Source organism: Vanellus vanellus (genome assembly GCF_965231255.1).
Source record: "Vanellus vanellus genome assembly, chromosome: Z".
NCBI lineage: Eukaryota > Metazoa > Chordata > Aves > Charadriiformes > Charadriidae > Vanellus > Vanellus vanellus.
The window spans coordinates 30,703,881-30,725,404 of record NC_138908.1 but is presented as its reverse complement, the minus strand read 5'-3'; the positions used below and the strand labels follow the sequence as shown (position 1 = coordinate 30,725,404).

Below are 21,524 nucleotides of genomic sequence, written 5' to 3'. Positions count from 1 at the left end.
TTATACATTAGCTAAGCAGTAGTCCTTCACACAGGCTCCTCTGAACTACCGTGGAAGACATGAGAAATAATCTTCTCTGTAAGAAATTTCCATTAGCTCATCAGAAAACTGACTTGGGATGACAGACTGGAAAGAATTTTTTCAGATTAAGACCCAAGACTGATTTTAATAGCAGTGAGTGTGTCGGTGGGAGAAGAGTCTATATGAAAAAGGAAAAGTGTGAGTAGTAGGAAAGAGTGAACTTCAGCCAAGGCGTAAAGGATGGCTAAGTATCATACATGGCATTGGGTTGATGAGCATAGCTAAAGGCAAACAGATCTTCCCACATCTAGTTGTACTTTGTGACTGTCCAAGGATAGTCGAGTGATTGCATACTGCTTTGTTGCTAGAAACATGGGGTTGTTGAGTGACCTCTTGCCTATACCCTGGCTCTCTTACTGCATCAGCAGAGACAGCAGTATCTGCCACAGCATCAGCAGCTTGAGGGACCGTCGAACCCTTCAAGCCTGCATCTCGGGCACTGCCAGGAGAGTAAGTCTAGGGCTGCATTTTTCAGTTTTTGAGATGTATCTCCTGAGTAGTAAGATACGATGAAATACAGCATGTAACACCTCTTTCCTCTCACTTTTCCATCTTCACCTTAAGCAGCCTTTCTGGGAAGAGTTCTGAACTGATGCAAGTGAGACGTTAGTTAAGCAGTCAAGAGGCGGTGGTCTGGAGATGTCTTTAGCAGCCAGTGTGTTTGGCAAGAGAACTTTTTTTGTTTCATGCAGTATTTCTAAATGGTAAAAAAGATTTTGGAAAGTCTAAACATATGTTAAGACATACTTTTCTGATGTGCTTTGTAATAATGATATTCTGATTTGGTGTTGCCTACAATTTCTTACCTGTCAGTTTTAATAAGTTTTTTGGAGTAAATCTCTGATCAGTGTTAAGGAAATTGAAACAGAGAGCAAGGAAGTGATTGGTTGGATGTCAGATAGTAAGTCAGTGCTGGAGCCAGAAATTAAAGGTCTGTTCTTCTGACTTTTTTATTTTTTTCAGTTGTATTATTCTCTGGACTATATATATATATATATATTCTGGACCATAATACCTTCCATCTCAGAGCTGCTTTAGCTGCTAATAAATCAAACCAGTGCGGTTTGCTGACTGTGGGAATGTTTTGCTAATCCAGGCTCCCTCTGCACATCATCAGGTTTATGGTATAGCTAACCTCATGTGTGGCTCCACTTGTGTGTTTTGTTAATTCGGAGTCTCATTCTGTTTTGCAAACACAGAACAAGCTCCTTTGTCACAACCTCCAAACAGATTTAGACAGCAGACCTGCTTTATTGAGAGAAATAATTTTGTTTAGACAGATGAACACCAACTGCTTGGTATTTTTCAAGTAAAAATGTGAAGTTTTGGTTATCTAACACATTCTGTGGCAGACCTCCTAAAACTTACCCACAGTTCTTTTTTTGTCTAGCAAGATAATAGAACAACAAGAATGCTTTGAAAAAGTTTTCCTGTGCTTTCGCATGCCAGTTGTTAGTAACCAAAAGAGTTAGAAATGAAGTATTGAGTATTCTGCAGAGATAACATTTTGTGCCTAACTACAAAGAGCACAATGTGTGTGTAATAGAGACTGTTACTCAACAGTCAAAGAGCCGTCGTAGGCTTTTCATGCAAAAGGTACTTATTTTTGCATTTGTTACATGAAGTGGAAAGCAAAACCGTCTTCTCCCCACAACTTTCTCTGCTGCCCAAATAGGCTGTATTGATGCATATGAATCTGCTGCCAATTTGTTTGTTTTACTTTACTGTAGTCCTGTTTGAGCCTGTGACCTTTTTTTTTAGTTGCCCTTTAAATTGGTTTATTCTGGTGAAGTAATGTCCTGTTTAGAATGTGGTGCCATAAAGTGAAAGGAAGGCAGAAAGAAAAAGTTTGAATAGTGTATTTAGATAAGATCCCCAGGGAGGTTAAGTAAAAGGAGAATGTGAGAATTAAGACAGAAATTGTTTTAAGGACTCTTGATAAAATGATCCGATTCACAGTTATAAATTAGCACTATTACTTTAGAGATATACACATCATGAAGTACTTTTCTCTGAGGAAAAAAAATACTATGGCATGTCAACATGTTCCTTGCCTTTGAAGTTACAGCGTGCAAGCGCACAGAGATAAGCCCTTGATTTTGGTGGCCACTGAGATGGTATTACCAGTTGCTATCTGCATGGGTTTCCTGACCTGAATGAGGTAACTGAAAATAAAGCAGGAAAAGGCCTATGGCATCCACAGTTGTTCTTTGACCGTACTTAAGTTCTCATATTGCCCCTATTGCAAACAATGTAATGAAAGCTTTGATGTGAATTTAAAAAATAATAAAAAAAAAGATACAAGAATGAGGGAGAATCTAACTTCACTTAAAAATCATGCTTCTTTTCCAGTGCATAGGTTGATCTGTGTCACAATATTGTTTTAGGAAATTTAGTAAATATGAAAACAATTTAAAAAAAAAAATGAAGTTCTGTATTCTCCTAAGAACTGCCGTTTTCATGTGAGCTTGTGATAGAAAGTAGATCTCTGATTCTCCTAATATTCATCAGATACACAGTGATATTCCATGTTCACAGTGTACATCAGCTGTTTATCTTCATCAGTGTTATCTGAAATCCCTTTGTTCTGCGTGATACGTAACATATGTAACTGAAATGATGCTGTGAGGCATTTTCACTGTCAGAAAGTGCCTCATTCTATAAAAGTAGACAATGGCATAAAGAGCACTTAGATTTGCTAAGTATTGTTTCATTTCCAATCGTTCCAACCCTCCAGCACTCTCCCCAAAGACTGGACAAGAATTTATTAAGTGCTGCTATTACCTTCCAACACACACAAGAAGTACAGTTCTTTCCCTGACTTTGCTTTTTACTACCTTTCTGATGATAATGGTTTGAACCAAAAATACCTCCTCAAGAAAGCCGGGGGTGGAAACCTGTGAATGACCCCTGCACAGAAACTAATATTACAGGGTCATCCAAATAGGTTGCAGTGTTTGGCAGTCAAAAATTGTTGAAATGTAATGGGGTAGAGATTGGTTTATTAAGCTGCTATTGCTGTTCTTAAACTTCTAGTGAAATTCAGCTCTAGAAAAATGAATTCTTGCAAGTGCGTGGTGAGAGATGAAATTCCTAATTTTGTCTTCATAGTGGTGTTTTTGCATCACTGTAATTTCAAGACCGCCAGATCTCTTGAAAATTTTGCAAAGTTTTATGTTGTTTACTGTTTTTCTTTTGATATTAACAGCAGACATCAAGGCAGTACATGAGAACCTCACACGTCCTTACTATTTGTCCTTACTGTAGGACTGTAGATGCAGAAGGAAGCATGGAAACATGAAAAGAGCATAGTTTAGAATCAAAGGTGTCCTTTGTTTAAAAAAACACTGTATCTCCTGTGTTTATCACATTGATTTTAAGACATGTATTTTTATCTTGTGTATTTTAAAAATCCCAGTAATTTTAAGTCATCACGTGCTGTGGGTTTTAGTGTTTTCTTCTCTAAGTTCAAGGGTTTTGAATATGTGAAGTGGTAATGCTTGTAAGAACACACGTGAGAAAAATCTGCATGAATTTACCTGTTTCTATCAGCTTGTTTTTTTGAGCTTTAGTACGCAGGCTACGTATATTCTATTCACTCGTACAGTTCTGCAATGTAGCATTACATGGACCTAAACAGAATTTTAAATCTCTGATTATCTAGGGGAAGTCCCTAACATTAAATTTGGTCAGATGTTTTTACATTTTATTTTTCTGGTGAATAAGAAAGCTAGACAGCCTTAAGACAAAGATTTAAAATAAATGAAGATTAACTGTGTTGTGAAGTAGACTATTACCCCAGTTATTTACTTTTCAGAATGCACAGTTATGTCTTATTTCTAATTTTTGTTACTTCAGCTTTCAACTCTTTCTACCCTTTGCGACTAAAGAGCTGTTAGAAAACTCCTCCCTATGTAAATACTTGTAGGCTGTGATCAAGTCACAACTCATCTTTCTCTTAGATTAATTAAGAGAGGTTTTTAAGCCTCTTTCCCAGACATGTAATCATTCTCTTAGCTCTTTCCAGACCTGTTCCCATTTTTCAAATTGTTTTTTGAAGCATAAACACCAAAATTGGACACAGTAGTGTGTGAACGGTTGTACTGGTGCCACGTCTGATATTTTCCTGCATCTTTATCCAAGGATAGAGTTCAGTCCTAGTGCCTGTTTTCAAATGCTCATTTCTTTTTGTTGTTGTTGTCATGCTGTTGCCATATCTGATCAAGTTTGAGGGTCCAGTTTTGGCTACATAAAAATAAAAGTTGTTCAGACTAGACATCTTTAAAAATTGATTTGTCTTCATTCCTATTTGTATGCTACCAGAACTCATTGTATTTTCAAACTTTACCATCAGTGCTCTCTTATTTTCTTCCAGGTCATCGTTTAATGCTAACGCTGAGTCCAGATTCTTTTGGACTCCACTCAAAAACACCTTCCTTGGCTTCCTAACAATTCTGTATCTGCTTTGAGATGTTAACTACAAATTCAATTAAGTTATTAATTCACTTATCACACTTCTGAGCTGGTATTTTTTAGTTTGGCTGAAAGATGAACTTTAGAAAAACACCTATTTGTATTATCCTTTTTAACCTCAGTTCAACCGTACAAAGCCTAAGTCATCTCTTAACTGTTTAAAGTATGTAAATATAGTATGTCCTGATTTGCTAAAATACACCATCCAGGGCATACTGGTTCATTTGAGGTTTACCCTCAAAATACTAAACAGTTTCTGAAATAACATTTATGGTACTAACATTGTCCATTTGTTTAAATTTCCAACTGACTAGTAAATATGTAATTTATCTTGTGGTTCATTAACTCCAAAATTGATCTTAATTTAAAAAAAAAATTAAGTGCATTTATTAGTTAGTAAGTATGTGCCCAGTCTATATGTCAGAACTATTTCAGAATGTCCTGATACTTGAAGAGATAAGAACATCTGCAATGTTGTCATTATTTACTTAGCACTGTGCAAATGAAGGCATTTGCAATACGATGAGGATGTTATTTGACACAGGGGCCATTAATTGCAACTATTCTTTATAAAAAAACTTGTGATTTGAGATAACTTGTATTTGAGGGTTATTGCCCAAGCAACATTTTAAAAGGTTGTAAGTCCTAGAATCAATGACAACAGCAGGGGTTAGACTACAGTTTCAAGCCTGCTGTACTTTTTTCAAAATTACGAACATTAGAGAAGTTAAGAAATTGAAAGTAGGGTGAAAGCCAGAATGAAGACTTGGCAGACTGGTAAAATCCATTATCTGTCCTCTTCTGTTTCTTCTTTTGTCCATTCTAGCATATGGAAGGAAATGATAAACTGGCTTTGAGAAGAAATAGGTCTTTCGTACAGTGTGCCTAAAACAAGTGTTAAATTTATCTAAAATGACAAATTGGTGCAAACTAATCATTAAAAATAAGTCTGGATTCTTCTTTAGTCTTGCTCTGCTGTTCTTGTTGTCTTTTGTTATACATCCCGTCTACACATCAGGATTTATTTTAAAAAAGAGAATTTAATGAGATATTTTATATTTAGACATTGGATATTTGGTCTTTGTTTGCTGTGAAGGCCCTTCATAATGCTATATGTAGTCAATTAAAAAGGCACTAACTAAATATAATTTTCTGAAACAATGGATTAGTGGTTACCCGTTCTTGCTTAGAATTCTTTTCTAGGGTTAGCCAACTCGTTCAAGCTGGGAAATCAGTCCTAAATCTCATGAAAGCTCCTCTTTTCTCTCACTTGAATAAGTACCTCTTCTCCCTTCCATGTTCATGCAAAGTAACCATTTAGAGTAATAGAAGTTGTGTGCTGGATACTGGTTAGAAGGGGAGTTTAGTGTGCTTTATCCAGTTTCTTACTTTCAGTGTTGGACTTGGTTACTAACTTCTGCCACAAAACTTCTATATTATTAGTGGTAATGCTAATATCATTGCCCTGTTTTGCTAAGACAAGGGAGGAAAAGCAAAAAGGCAAATAATCTCAGTGGCTTTTCCGAGGGCTTTGTAGTGTGCTTTATTGCTCTATTTTATGCCTCCTCTTACTTGGAACAGTCCATATCCTCTCTTTTGTTTTGTGTAGTTTCAGTGTGCCAATTCCACATATATGTAAAGTGTAGAGGTGTGTATATATATGTGTGTGTGTGTAAGTTATATATACAGACAGGAACATCATTACAATATGATGGAATATTTAAGTTACTGTGTGGGAATTAGGGAACAATTTCTGTGAGAGCTAGACCTGAAATCTTTACTAAGGAGCGTAGTCTCAAATGTATGTAATGCTTTCATATTCGTGGAAATTAAAGGAGGAATTACATTCTTTCAATGTAAATCAGGAACTAAGAATGGTTTATTGTACTTCCCTCTTGCCAAAACATAGCAGTACCATTTCCCCCAAGTCCCATAATGAAACTCTGGATGCATAGCATAACCATAGTCAGAGTCAGCCAAGAAGGAAAAACAAAACAAAAACAGCTCAGTAAGTGTATGAGAACAAAGCTATTACATAAGCAAAAACCTCTTGGATATTGGCAGTTTTTAAATGTCAGATGGTATTCTTGTACATTTGAAGGTATGCTCTCTTTCTTTTTTTTTTTTTTTTTTTTTACTTCTTACATCAGTTAATATTTATGGTAGTTGTATGAGTGTGCGTGGAAGACAAACTATGTCCTTAGATTGTCTTTACACATGTTCTCTTGCTTCACCACAAGTACCATATTTCTAATCATTCTGTCATGTTGCTTAACAAGACAATAAGTCCCTTGTGTAACATAGCACAAAACAAAGAATTGTGTTACAACCCAATGCAATTTGTTGCAGGTTTGAAAAAATAAAAGAACTTTCTTCTGTATCTGATTATAGTTTCTTGTTTGCCACCTTTGGCTCGATTTCCAGGGCTGTTTAAGTGGATTCCCAGACTTTATCAGTTTATTCACAAGATTTGGTTTTAGCACTGTTGTTTTGCTTCTCTACTCTGTAATTATATGGCAATGGTGGCTGGAGAATCAAAAGCTATATAACCCTGTATCTCTGGCTGTGTGGCGTTTAACAAGTGTCAGAAATTTGCCATCCGCTTGACATTGCTTTTGGGCTTAAATTGCTCTGAGGGAATAGTCTGTGGGAAACAAAAATAATCCCAAACAGAAAGCTCTTGGACTAGTTACATTTGTAGAAATGATAAGTATCACTAGTCTGCTCTGTCATGTCATGCGTCAAACAATTCATGCATTTTTATACCTGGAAAATGAGTGTTTATATATGTGTGTATCTTTATCTGTATCAATGTATGTGCATATCTATGTACCTTCATAGACAGAGTATCAAAATGAAATCCCTCTGGCCCATATGATCCCTCTTTAAAAACAGAGACTATTACCCTGTGGTACAGCTAAAGAACAGAAGCTTCTTTCTTTGACTACATATTGGAAGGAAATTCAGGGAACTAAGTTGTATTTTGCTTAGATGCTATACATGGAAGGGGGTGGGGAGGTGTTGTTTTTCACCTGTTGGTTCCCCCCCGCCCTCCAGTTCTTGCATACTTCAGCAGCCCTATTTTTGCTTAAAATAAAAAAATAGCATGAATTATAAATACGCCAGTAAAAAGAAGCTTTTCCTTTGCTCTTTTGATACCTTTGTTATGTGTCTCTGAGATCAGGTAAAATAGGTGTGAAATTAAAATGAGTCCCAAACAGATGCTGTTTAACAAGGAGATTAAATATTTATTCTACTTCGTGCAATTGAGTAGTCTTATTTATAGAGCTATGGCTACTAAAAACTGTGTTGGAGATAAGATAGACTTCTCCCAGAGAGTTGATTTTTAAATCTTCCACTACTAGAATGGGTTGCTCTAGCAGAAATGCTTCTCCAGAATGTCTTCCTATTAGTCATTTTAACCATTGACTTTTTAGCACAAAAACTTTCTGACTCTGTCTCTGATCTAAATGCTGCATTACAATGCTGCTTTTGGACCTGATATTAAGCACTGAAGATATTTTCATTTCAAATGAAAGAAAGACTAACTTTAGAGTTGTGGCATTTCAAGATACTTACATGGGGGAAAAAAAAAAACCAAACCAGAAATTAGGTACAATGCAATTTAAATATATGGTACATGTTTTGCCACCTGACTACTCCTAAATCTGTTCTGAAAATAAACTGAAGTTTAAGTGTTCTGGGTAATCTTGGCCTTTGCTTCCCCATGCTCTTTGTTGAGATAATGGTATTCTGTATTTATTCGTTGAGCCATAAAAAATATTTGTAAATAGGTCACGCAGTCGTTACCGGTCTGACAGCTTGCCTTGCTTAACATTTTTCTTTTCCCCCCCAATTCTAGGAAGGATTTCTGTGTACATAAAGATGAACCATGTGATACTGTTGGTAAGTAAATAAATGTAAGAGACTGTGTGTATAAACCACTTCATAAAACGTGTTACATAAATAGAGGTGTGAAGCTAAAAGATGACAACAGCATCACTTATGGATAGCTGTAACTAGCTGAAATGTAAAATAAATTTAAAATCCAATAATACTTTGTTAGATTTGTGTATGCTTCTAGCAAAATAAGTACAGTATTGCCATCTCATTCATAGAGCAAACTTTTAAAAATTTTCCTTTTAATCTCACTGACAGTTTAATACCAAATTATTTTAATATTCTTAATTCAGAATAAATGTGTTTATGATTCTTTTTTTATGCAGTGGATTTATCCACTTTTATCTTTGGTGAGAATATGTCTATGATGTTTAAAAAAAGTCTCTGTAAGAATATAATGTAGTAAAGTAATACAGTGTTCATGAACTATGTAACTTCTGAAGTGTACAGGATGTGAACTATGGTGCAAGGCACCTTCTAACATCTTCGATTAAAGTGAGTGTTAGCTGCACCAAGTTTTTCTATCAAAAAAAATTTAGTTCACACCCTTTTGGCAAGATGGTTTTTCAGTGTAAATGTCTGGCGGAAAAGGTAGGAAAAGGTAGCGATTGTTCTGTTCAGTCCTAATTCTGGGTAAAAACATGCTGTGTCACTAAATGAAGGATGTCATAGCATGTTTTTACCCTAGAATTTCTTTTGGCTAATAGAAGTCTTTAACAGTTCTATATGTAGATACAAGTATTCAGAACCCACATTTTTTTCAGTAAGATTAGGATGATAGTAATGGACCATTAACTATTGTCATGTTGGTACTCCCTCTTAGGTAGTGGGAAAGTAGATTTATGCCCCCCCTCCCCCCCCCCCCCCCCCCCCGTTTAATACTCTTAGCAATGAGGAGAATTCTCATATAAACTATATTACCTCCTTCCTACTGGTCTTTTTTTCTTTTGCTGCTGTATCATTCCAAGCCTATGTGAGCGTGTCTGTGGGGTGGATATCAATAAAGAATCCTTCTAAATGAAGAATGGAGTGTTTCTCTCAGCAGTTAGTGGTGAATAATTCATAGTGTTCTTCCACTAATTGGTATCTTGGTCTTAGGTGAATTTTGTATGGCTGGTGCTCAGAGGCATTTATTTTTGTCTTGTGAGTGAAAAATGTTTCGTTCCAGCTGAAAGAGTAAGCAATGTGACAAGAAGTCTTCAGCATCGTATGCTGATCTAAGCTGAAGATCAAATCTGGACTACTTCCGGTATATCTAAATCAGGATAGGCTACTGTCTGGATTTCACAGATGAAGTGAATGTATTCAAAGATTTTCCCTGAAAAATCTTTCCTCTTTGGTTGAACCTTGGAGGTAATAGAGTGACTATATATCTCTGAATTTGTCTGTGGAATTCTAAATGAGATAAGATTGAACTGACGCACATTGTGACAAAGAAACTTGAATGAAAGTTGAAAATGAGGCAGTGCATTAATTGTGAGTGCACAGGAAGTAAAGAGTTTGCAGTCTTAATATAGTGATAAGCAAAATGAAGTAGAGACCTTGGCTGTCTAATTTGGCACTTTGTGGAATGAGTGTTGTGGACTTTCCCACTCTGGGTATTGTTGTTTGCAGTTTTCTTCAGGAAAAGAAGACTGAGGGGGGTCTTATCAATGCTTATAAATACTTAAAGGGAAGGTGCCAGGTAGATGGGAACAGTCTTTTTTCAGTGGTGCCCAGTGATAGGACAAGAGCTAATGGGCAAAAATTTGAACATAGGAGGTTCCATCTGAACGTGAGCAGGGACTTCTTTACTTTGAGGGTGGCGGAGCACTGGAACAGGCCGCCCAGAGAGGTGGTGGAGTCTCCCACACTGGAGACATTCAAAACCCACCTGGACGCCGTCCTGTGAAACCTGCTGTAGGTGACCCTGCTCTGGCAGTGGCGTTGGACTTAGATGATCTCCAGAGGTCCCTTCCAACCCTGACCATTCTGTCATTCTGTAATTGAAACATAGTTCATATGTGTAGTTTTCTTCCATATATCTACAATTGTGCAGCAAAAGCTGAGGTCATTCATTTCCTGTTGTTCCATCAGTTATTATATGAATTTAATCATTAGTTTTCCAGGTGAATATAGCGCCTTTCCATAAATTCAGTGTATCGTTTCTTCCATGCACATTTACAGTACTGGGGGTCCATGCTCACTCTTAAAAAGATAATGTCTTTCTGAAGCTCTTGTCCACCATCATCTGAGCTGATCTAAGGAAGAGTGTTCAGAAAACTAGGGAGAACTTGGTGCATTTCTCTTGAAGATAATTTTTTAATTGTCTTACTAGCATGGATGTATTATACTGGTGTTTTTAGGATAGCAGGTTTATATACAGAATTGTTGAAAGTACATGTAGGTATATGGTGGTTTACTCTTGGCATCTTTTCTTTTGATTTTGTCTTCACTAGGAAAACGCAAATGGTGATTTGTAGTCTTAGATTAGATCATGAGTAAAAGGTGTGGGAGAGCAGCTTGATCTTACTATAGATCTTAATACAACATGTTTATAGGCAAAAGGAAACAGCACATTCCAGGGATGTTTAACATGCTATAAATTATAGAATTTGCCAAAGAAAGTAGATAAGAAAAGCTAATGTAGTATCAACTGTACAATTCCTATCTGTCCAGAGCTTGCCCCTCCTTCACCCCAAAAGCCTCCAAAGAAAAATCCGCAATGCAGGCTTTTGTCTACCGTAAAGAGTGGAATAAGGCAATTCTCTGTCAAATGTTAACAACTGTACGTGTACATGAGGCAGTCAAGGTGATCTTTGTAGAACATTACATAATTCAGAAATGAAAGTCATGAGAAAGGAACATTTACAGGATGGACCTCATTATTGGAAAGGGTTGTCATGTTAGATCATAGTTCTTCCCAGTGATGGATACTAAACAGACAAATACTGTTTTTATTGTTTATTCATTAAATGCCAAGACTCACAGTTTTCAGACTGGATGTGAGTACCCACTTAAGCCAGATGGAGTAAGGGCCAGTATCCTGTTATATAGACAAAGTTTTCATATATTTAGGTGGCAAACAATACAATTCTTTCTGCTTCTGGTCTTGCTGTATTCAAAGTACAGAGCTAATGCACTCTTCAGTTAGTAGTTTTTCATTGTCTCTTAAAATAACAGAATGATTTATATGAAGATTTAATGCTTTAAAGGTAACATTAACCAAGAACTCTGTTAACCAGAAAAGAATGTTTACTCAAAATCAGAAACGTGTCAAAGCTCCCTAGAAATATAGAATTTCACTCTCGATTTTGAGATAAAATACATGGTGCCAGTCTTCTGAATATTCCTGCCCAAAAGTATTTAAGGTGGACAAAATAAGACTTTTTTTCCATAATGAGAGAAAACATGTTTTGGAATGTTTGTCAGATTTCTGCATTCTTAACCAGGAAAAAGTTCTGGCTATCTTGGTGATCAAACACAAAATGTGTTAATACTTCATGTTTGATAGTTTTGAAAAGTAGGCAGAAATAGAAGAATGAGTTGAGAATTTTATTCAATTTCCCAATGTGTGTCAAAGTTTAGAAAGTAGAATGTCTTTATTTTATGCTTTTCAGAGTTACATTAATTATTATACTGTTGCTAGAAGTGTTTGGTAAGCTCTACTGTAGCCAGGGGCTACTTTCTTACTTCACACTGTAAATCCAGAGTAACTCAAATGCCTTCCTTGACTAGTCTCATGTTTCTGTGAAACAATAAGATGTGCTATCAGTCAGTCCAGGTCAACTGATTTCAGCTAAGCTATTATGAATTTCACTGTTGCCAATTGTCACAGCCCCTGTCAAATTGCTTCTGGGTGGAGAACCACGAGGCAATTGTTTTAGGATCAAAATTGATCAGACCCAAGTGTTCTTGAACTTCCTCTAGTTGGTTGGCTACAGCACTCTTTTTTTTTTTTTTTTTTTTTTTTTTTGTTTTCCCTCTGCTGTTTTGCTGATATTTGTGCTCTCTGTTTCCTGCTCCTGCACGGAAGTGAGATCCTGTTGCTCCACCACTGATTCTTACAGCTCATCAGTAGCTTAATGAGAAGTTTCAGACCTTGCTTTACTGTACGATCATCAAGAACATACTGTGATTAAAACAAACAGCAGGCTTGTCTGGGGGTGGAAGAATATTAAGATGTTTATATATTAAGAAGAATATATAGAAGAATATTAAGATATTCTTAATATCTTATGGAAGAATATTAAGATGTTTATATACAAATTAAATTTACTTTAGCTTATTAAAAAAACAGTTGAGATTTTTAATTGTCCAAGATTCTTTTCTCCCAGAAAACAACTGTTCTTTGTGATCATGTCATTTCTGTCCTCTAAACAGGTTTGATTAGCTTAGTCAGACGGACCTATCTTTTAAATTTGTGGTAACTTGGGGCAGTGTTCTTTCTCTTGTGCTGTATACAGGTAAAATTATTGATGTAGATGTCTCATTGAATTTCTGAAAATTCTAAGAAATAGTTCAGTTGTCAATTTTCAGGACATTAAGTCTCTACTGAAAGAATCAACATGAAATGTAAACTGGGGGCTAGTACAAGCTGTATTGTTCTTGTACATGTATCTTCTGGTATTACCATATTCAGGTAACCAAAAGGAGCGCCGATTCATAGGGCAACTTGTTAGTGGATTATTGCACTAACCTTAGTACCAGCAGATGGAAATCAACAGACATTGTCTCACTCCCTTCAAGGATTAGGCTAACAAATCAACTCAGGAAGAAATCTTGAATTTCCCTTCCTTTGTCTACCTTTTCACTGTAGCAATGAAGATTTTGAGTCTCTGAGACATACTTCTTTTGGATTACATTTGTTTGCTGCTAGCTAATGTTGGCAACACGGACAGTGGGATCGAGTCCCCTCAGCAAGTTTGCTGATGACACCAAACGGTGTGGTGTGGTCAACATGCTGGAGGGGAGGGATGCCATCCAGAGGGACCTTGACAGTCTTGAGAAGTGGGCCTGTGCCAACCTCATGAAGTTCAACAAGGCCAAGTGCAACCTGCACCTGGATCGGGGCAGTCCCAAACACAAATACAGCTGGGCAGAGATTGGACTGAGAGCAGCCCTGCCGAGAAGGACTTGGGGGTGCTGGTTGATGAGAAGCTCAACATGAGCCAGCAATATGCATGTGCAACCCAGAAAGCAAATTGCATCCTGGGCTGCAACAAAAGAAATGTGAGCAAAGGAGGTGATTCTGCCTCTCTACTCCGCTCTTGTGAGACCCCACCTGGAGTACTGTGTCCAGCTTCGGAGTCCTCAGCACAAGAAGTACATGGACGTGTTGGAGTGAGTCCAGAGGAGGACCATGAAGATGATCAGAGGGCTGGAGCACCTTTCCTGTGAACACAGGCTGCGAGAGTTAGGATTGTTCATCCTGGAGAAGAGAAGGCTCTGCGGAGACCTACAAGAAAGCTGGAGAGACTTTTTACAAGGAAGGGCATGTAGTGATAGGATGAGGAGTAATGGCTTCAGATTGGAAGAGGGTAGATTAAGATTAGATATCAGGAAGAAATTTTTCACTCTGAGGGTGGTGAGGCATTGGAACAGGTTGCCCAGAGAAGTTGTGGATGCCCTGTCCCTGGAAGTGTTCAAGGCCAGGCTGGATGGGGCTTTTAGCAACCTGGTCTAGTGGGAGGTGTCCCTGCCGATGGCAGGGGGGCTGGAACTAGTTGATTTTCAAGGTCCCTTTCAACCTAAACCATTCTATGATTCTGTGATTCTATGTCTTCTGTGGAAGCGTTATAATAGAGAGTTCTTAGTGTAAAATGTTACAGGCATGGGCAGATTGTAAAATGATGATCATCTTGTGTTGGCATCAGTTTGAGGCCTTGTTAATCTGCAGGAAGTGAGGGAATGACTGTTTCTAAGGGACTACATGTCCTTTCGGGGACTGCCCTGCTTGGAGGCTGCTCACTGCCTTTGTGTAGCATCCCTCTGCCTCTTTTTCCAGTCTTTTTTTGTGCCAGCAAAATGACTCAGCAAATCTTAGCAGAAAGCTGTAAAATTTTGTTTGTAGCTTCTATACAGCTTGCTATTTGCATCAAAGCTGTAGGTTTAGATTAATGGATAGGTTCTAGCAGGGTCCCTGAGAGCTTGCTGATGCCCTGGAAGTGTTGAGGGACATATAGTGGTCTTCTTGGAGCAGTATCATCTCAAAGTAGTTTCCAAAAGGTGCAGTAATGACATAATTGCTGCAGCTGGAAATACTGGCAGTTTGAATGACCTGCAGAAGATCAATGAATTAGCAAGTGAGCGAATCAGGAAGGGAACCCGGCATGTTCTTCCTCTCCATTCAGCCTGTTTCATTGTCTGCATTTCTAGTGCCTATGATGTGGCTTTTAAGAAAATCTAAAAAGTTGGTATGCTTGTCATATCACTGGAAGTTGTAAAGCTCCAAGTAAATTTATCCTTAAAGAACATGTAGAATTTAAAAATCATCTGCAGACAAAAAATCTTCTATTCTACTATTTGAAAACTGTTGCTTTAATAATACTATCCTATAGTGAATATTAATTGCAGTTCCTGCTGGTAGTTGTTTGGTTTTTTGTAAGTTGTTACTGTAGATAGACCATTCTAGATATCAGACGCTAAGCACTTGAATCCTTGTATTATGCCTTGTTTTATGCTGTCTCATTCTTCAGGTAATACCTTCTCCAATCCCTTGTCAAAAGTCTGCAGGTGTACAGCACATGCTCTGTAAAATGTTGTGACCATATAGTTAATGTTTTGAAAGATTTATGATAACTAGTAAAATGTCCTTGTAACACTGATTGCAACAAAATGGAAAACAAAAAAGTAGTATTTCCAGATTCAGTTACTATAAGCCTGTTACTCCACTCAGTTAAAACGATATGCCTCTGTCAGAGGAACGTCAAGGAATTTTCTTGGCATGTATCAACTGAGTTCCGTTTGACCTAATATGTCAGAATATGAGTCATTGAAAGATAGCTTTTGCCTTAAATAGAATGACCTCAGCTGATTGTTTCAATACTATCTTCTTACTGCAGTAAGGTGAGGTGGCTTTTTTTTTTTAAATACATCTCTGGCTGACACACCTGTATTGTTTTGCACAAACACGTTTCCTGTAAAGCTGATACCATTTGTGCATACTCCTAGGCCTGGTTGAAATTCCCAAGTAATAGGATGTTTCAGGAAAAGTAAATGGAGCTTTTCTGATGCTTTATGAAAGATACATTTCCAGCATTTCATTGATCTCAGATAAGTGTAAGTAAGTGCCATGTTCTGATTGTGGTTTCCTGGAGAGAAGGTAATTAAATGCTGTTTTCAAACAATATTTTGTATCTTATGATATCATGAAAGAGCAGAGTTTCCTAAAAAAAAAAAATGTTATTTTTAAAAGCTGATACTGCATCATTTGATCCTGTATTTTCAGATACCATTTTCAATTAAAACATCAGCTATAAGAACATTGTTTCCCAAAACATGCTTCCATCTGAACTGTCTTGTAGAAAGTATTTTCCAATAAAATGCTGACATTGCAATCTCTAAATGGAACTCCCTTAAAAACTCTTGTCAGATTGTTTTAGGGGGATGGCACAAATACAATATATTATAAATTTCTAACTCTGGTAACAGCTAGTGTTGCAGAGAGAAAAACAATAGTGGAAAATTGAGGCACCATCACGTCTTCATTCTGTTGCAAAGGATCTAAATAGCATGGATACAAATAATTCCAGTAAGGAATCAGACAAACATCTACACAATAAAGACCACAAAACAAAATGAAGTGAAAGAACATGTCTTCCATCCAACTTAGCAAAATGCCAAAGATAGATTTATTTACTTTTCTTTTCTAACGTGAAAGCTGTAGAACTTTAATACAAAGGGCTTTTGCCTTTTCCTCCAAAACTTGTCCCCAGGGACAAAGGTTTAGTTCAGCCCTATGCATTAAGACATATGACAGAGATGGGGAATTGGGCAGGCTATCATTGTCCAGTGGAGGTTAATGCTGGAAATGTTGAAGGCTGAAGGCTTAGGGCCTATTTATTACCTGTGAACAAGCAGCCGAAGAAGTTGCACAGAACACAGGCAGCAGCGCTGCAGAAGGGAGCTTAAGAAGTGTGTTTCCCTGCACTTCGTCATCTGTATCCATCTGGTGTCCCTCCTCTTATCCAGAAAATCGCTCTATTGTAGCCTTGCGTAGCTGCCTTCAGCCTCACTAGCTAGGGGGGCGGTAACAGTTTGCTGAGAAGTAGGGTGAACTCTGTCAAGCTGAGCCATACGCCACTGTGGCTCAACTCCTGCAGGCGCTTGATGTCGCTAATTTAAAGCTAGTTCAGGTACCTGTGTGCTGCAGAACAGGAGCCCTTGCGACATAGGCCCTGTAGGCAGGGTTAGTCTTTCTGCCTCTCTAACGCTGCGTGTGGTCTGCAACTAGACAGGTTGGGATTACTGGACCCTGCACTGTCTTTCTCCAGAGGAAGGGAAAGGAGGGAAGAGTTGCTGCCACTGTGTTTTCAGTGGGTGTATTTGGTTTCACTGGGATAAAGAAGCAAGGGGAAGTCTGTCCCCCCTCTTCCAGGTCCTCCCCACCACCAGAACCAGATCCTGCAGCATGCGTCTATTTTTCTAGAGATACTAACAAGGGCCTCTGTTTTTTGGTTTTTTTTTGTTTGTTTGTTTCTTCTCTTTTGTTGAGGCACAATTGTGGAAAAAATGCACTTAAGGCAGTTACAAATCAATGCTGTAGGTTGTTCAGTTGCTGACGCTTGCCGGGGGCAAGGGAGATTTCTGATCAGTCAAGGCAAACAGGAATCCATGAGCCCTAAGGCCTGTCGTTTATGGTGTGTCCTAACTTTGACATGCATTTTGGGAATAGGTTTCTCCATAAGACAGATAAGGCTGAAAGTAGGGTGTGGTTCAGAACTGCTTCTACAAAGGATGGGGTACAGAACCTATGTATAGGTCCTGCCCTATATATAGGAGAGGGGTGGAGACCTGTCAGTCTTGGAGGAAGTGTAGGAGGTGTGCTTAGAGAATGAAATCAGTGGAGGTTAGAAAGAGTTTCGTAAGGTGTGTGCATACATCTGGTTTTTAGAACATCTTAGCATTGCACAAGGGTTGGATATTGGTGAAATGTGTTCTAAGTAAAGAAATCCTATTTGAGGTTGCCATTTTAAAATTCTGTTGACTGAAGCCACCCATACCTGGACATGTACACCTAGCCCTCTGGCTGACCACTGTGACTAGCATTTTTTTCTGATATTCATCTCTCGCGTAATTAAATTTGTTTCTTTTGTTGTGAATGTTACTGTACTGGGTGCCATGGGGAATTCAGAGTGGGAGCATGAGCAGCTGGACAGACTGGATGAGGAGGAGCAACCACAGCAAGTTTCTCTCAGTGAATGCATAGGCGCAGTCTGTTAAACTTCCTAGGTCAAAAATATTCTCTGACATATATCCAAGCTTGCTGCTACATAAAATTTGAGAAAATGGTAAGAACATTGTAAGCTTTGAGGTTTTGCCCTCTGAGTTGGTTTACCCCAAAATACAGTAACTGTCCTGAACGGAAGATACTCTAAACACGTCCTGTGTAAAGGAAAGATAATTTTTGTCAGTAAGATTGCTAAAGTTCAGAGAACTGGGTTCACCATTTAATCTGGAAAACACTTCCTGTGGAGATTTCCAATGAGTAACCTAATCTAAGACATTCATGTAATTTTTGCAATATGTACAATTTTGCATTCATACAACATTCTCTTTTACAGCAACATCGTGATAAGAAATTTGCTGACCTGTATATAAAGAAAGACCTCATACAATGAGAGCAGGAGCACCTTTTAAGTGCTTTTGTGGAAAAGCTAGCCAAGAAATCTCACTCAATTTCAAGTCATGAACTTTTGTTTTTGTTAAAAGTACTGTAGCTCAGATGTGTATTCCATAGCTGCAACTGCTTGAGTAACTACAATGTTCACAGGTGGGTTCTGAACATAGATTTCTCCTGTGGCATTGCTAGGATGTGTTATTTAGTATAATTTGAACTACGTAGAAGTGTAGAAATGCAAAAGTTCGCTAGGAAGTGATATCCATATCACAGTACAGTATGTCTGGTGTATGAATACCTTTAACATACAAGATTTTTTAAAAATAATCAGGGAAATTTGGAAATTTAGACTTTTACAGTCTAAAGAATAAAACTTGCTTTTTTTGGCAAGTTACAAGTCTGTGGGTACAGCAAAGCAGAACCTAATTAGGTGTGAATTCCAATAAATGTGAAAAACCTAAACAAAATAAATAAATAGAATTTAGTCTACCTCATGTGTCATAAAATGTTGTATTATGCATGCTCAGTGCAGTTTCTCAGGAAAGCAGAAGAACATAGGACTACAGTACACGAGCTCAGTCATTAAATTCAGACAACTGCTATTGCAAGCCTCAACTTCATTCCTTTTCTAGATATATTAAACTAAGTTTTAGAAATTATTAAGATTCTTGATTCCAGCAAAACTCTTTAAGTTTGCATCTTTTTTTATTGAGTTGGACTAAATGGCAACACTCCAGTGGGACCAGAGGGCTAGGTTTTCACACCAAGACAGCCGAACCTTTGTTTTCAAGCTGTGTTATAACTCAGGCAAACAATAACTAGGTTACAACACATTAGATATTGTTTTATTTTCAAGTGTTTAAAGCTTAATTAATCTCAACAGTAGTCGGGTAACACAGAATTCTGAATGCACTTTTGATGGCAATTTCATAATGGCTGAGCTTACTTTTAATTACTAACCACTTATCGTTCTTAAAAAACAAGCCTTGTCTTCCTTAAATAATTGATCAAGGACGTACTGCTTCAGACAATTCCCTCCTTTATTTTGTTTTGTTTTATTCTATTTATTTTATTTTATTTTGAAGTGGTTAGCCAATGCATTTAGAGACCTGCAAATGAAGAGGGAAAAAAAAAAATCTTTTCTATTTTGTTTTTCAGATTATACTACAGAAGTCACTTACTTCTTTCTTACTAAGTATGTGTTAACAATCTGTCTTAGGAAACAGTAGGGCCTTTGAATGTGTTTAGGAATACTGGAAGGTTAATTTTCATGGTCACATCCAATTTCAGAAATGAAATCTGTAAGTAGATTTTATACGGAGCTGAGAAAATCTATGACACCTGTATTACCCTGTGGATGTTCTCATTCCAGGAGTAGTAATTTTTGAGAATTGACCAGATTAACATATTAATAATTTGATGTGCGGGATAACTTTGTGTATTTCTTGGTGGTGTTGGTATTTATGGTTGTCTTTAGTAGCATTTATTTGTGTAATAGTTATACATTAAAAATAAATATAGGATAGTTAAAATAGAGTTAAAGGTGCAATCATTCCTCAATTACTAAAATAATCAACTTTTTCAGATATTGTGGTTATCTTGAAATACCTCTGAGGTTAGCAATTATTTTTTCTTACGTTAGAATAGTATCTATTACATTCATTCAGACCATGTCTAAGTCTTGTTACACATTCCAGTTCAGATACATTCAGTTGTGCTATTTCACATGTAGGTGACATGCTATGATTGTTCTTAACATATGTTTAAAACCCAGCAGAGTCAACTTACATGCTCAATTGCTAAATTTGATTCTTGATCTCAGTAAGTGGTCCAGTAATACATTGCAATACCATCCATAGTTCTTCGTAATTTCATGTGTAACCATATCCGTTCTGAGAAAATGTAATATAACTTTGTCGTTTTCTACAGATTATACTAATTAATCTCTAGGTAAATGTTTGTATTTATTTTGTATTGTTTTCTGTGTTTAGTCTCAACTTACCTGAGGTGTTTAAAATTCTGTCTTAAAGTGATTTAAAATATAGAAAGACTTACTATATGTAAAGAATTTTAACATTACACTTAATAGCATTTAGAATACATGGGCTTGGAGCTGGAACTCTCTTTCACAGGCAAAAATACTCTCCTGTGTCCATCAGAAAAAGGCATTCCTAAGTAAGGACAAAAGAATCTGTAACAGTATACAGTGTATATTTACTTTGTGTTAAAGAAAACAAAAGGAAATTGCAAGCTTATTATCACAATAATTTGTATGTGTCTTGTGAATAGTGTACTTTCCAAGTTCATGTGTGAGTCTTTCAGTTATGCATGCCAGATTCAAAAGTGAAAAATTGGTGAAACATCAGACTAATACTGCCATGGTATGCAAGAGGTGCTCGTGTCAAGGCTAGGGAAGGGTGGTGAGACACAAAGCAGGGGACAGATGTGTCATAGCTTAATGAAGCTCTGGTCTCTGGTGGAAAAAATGGTTTCGCCAGGACAAATGTTACAGTTTTAGCTAACCAGACTGCAAGAGATAAACAAATGAGAGATTTAGTGACCCTCTCAATGCATTGAACATTCAATTATGTCCTGCATCATTTTATTCACACAAAGTGTTGAAAAACTGAATTAAGCCCAAGCAGCTGTGAGCTCTTAATATCTTTCCTTGTCTCCTGGATTTTACAACTTCAGTACTTATCTTCTATAGCTTTTGTTTTTATGTGAAAAACATTTAGATGAAATCTTGTGTACATTCATAATAAAATTGTGTGGGTTGGCAACTGTAAGTAATCATGCATTGATAATCAGTTACTCTCTCTATGTAATAATACTGATATATACTGTGTATTTCTTTGTATAAAGAATTGGTCTACGTTTTATGTATCATGCAAACAATTAAATTCTAAAAATGAAAAATAAAATTTGGTATCAAATATTACAAATTGAAAGACATCCAAAATGTATGGCTGTAAAATAAGGTATACCTGTTCTTTATCTAGCCAGCCATTTCTGTAATATTTGAGTCTGGTGTTTAGCTCTTGGTAGTTATGATTGTGTATAGTATTTTCATCCCTTCAAAAGAACCATTTGCAAAGTTATATTTGAATAGAGTAGTCAACCTTGCATAATATTTGCACTGAAAAATTCCAGTGTTTTTTTATTGGAAGTTTGGTTTTTTTTTTTTTTTTTTCAAAACAACCCAACAGGTAGCTCCTTGTGACTAATGCATCAGTTTCTGTGTCCCATA

The 21,524-nt window shown here is 37.1% G+C and overlaps 1 protein-coding gene across 1 annotated transcript in view; it reads left to right on the top strand.

Annotated features, from left to right (window-relative positions):
- Window positions 1-21,524, top strand: part of ADAMTS19 (ADAM metallopeptidase with thrombospondin type 1 motif 19) — a gene marked incomplete at both ends in the record, with an annotated part of 149,614 nt that overhangs the window by 43,196 nt on the left and 84,894 nt on the right. The window contains one exon of the mRNA XM_082497411.1: window positions 8,417-8,460. Within this exon, the coding sequence (XP_082353537.1) occupies window positions 8,417-8,460 (44 nt within the window). The remainder of the gene's footprint in view (window positions 1-8,416; window positions 8,461-21,524) is intronic.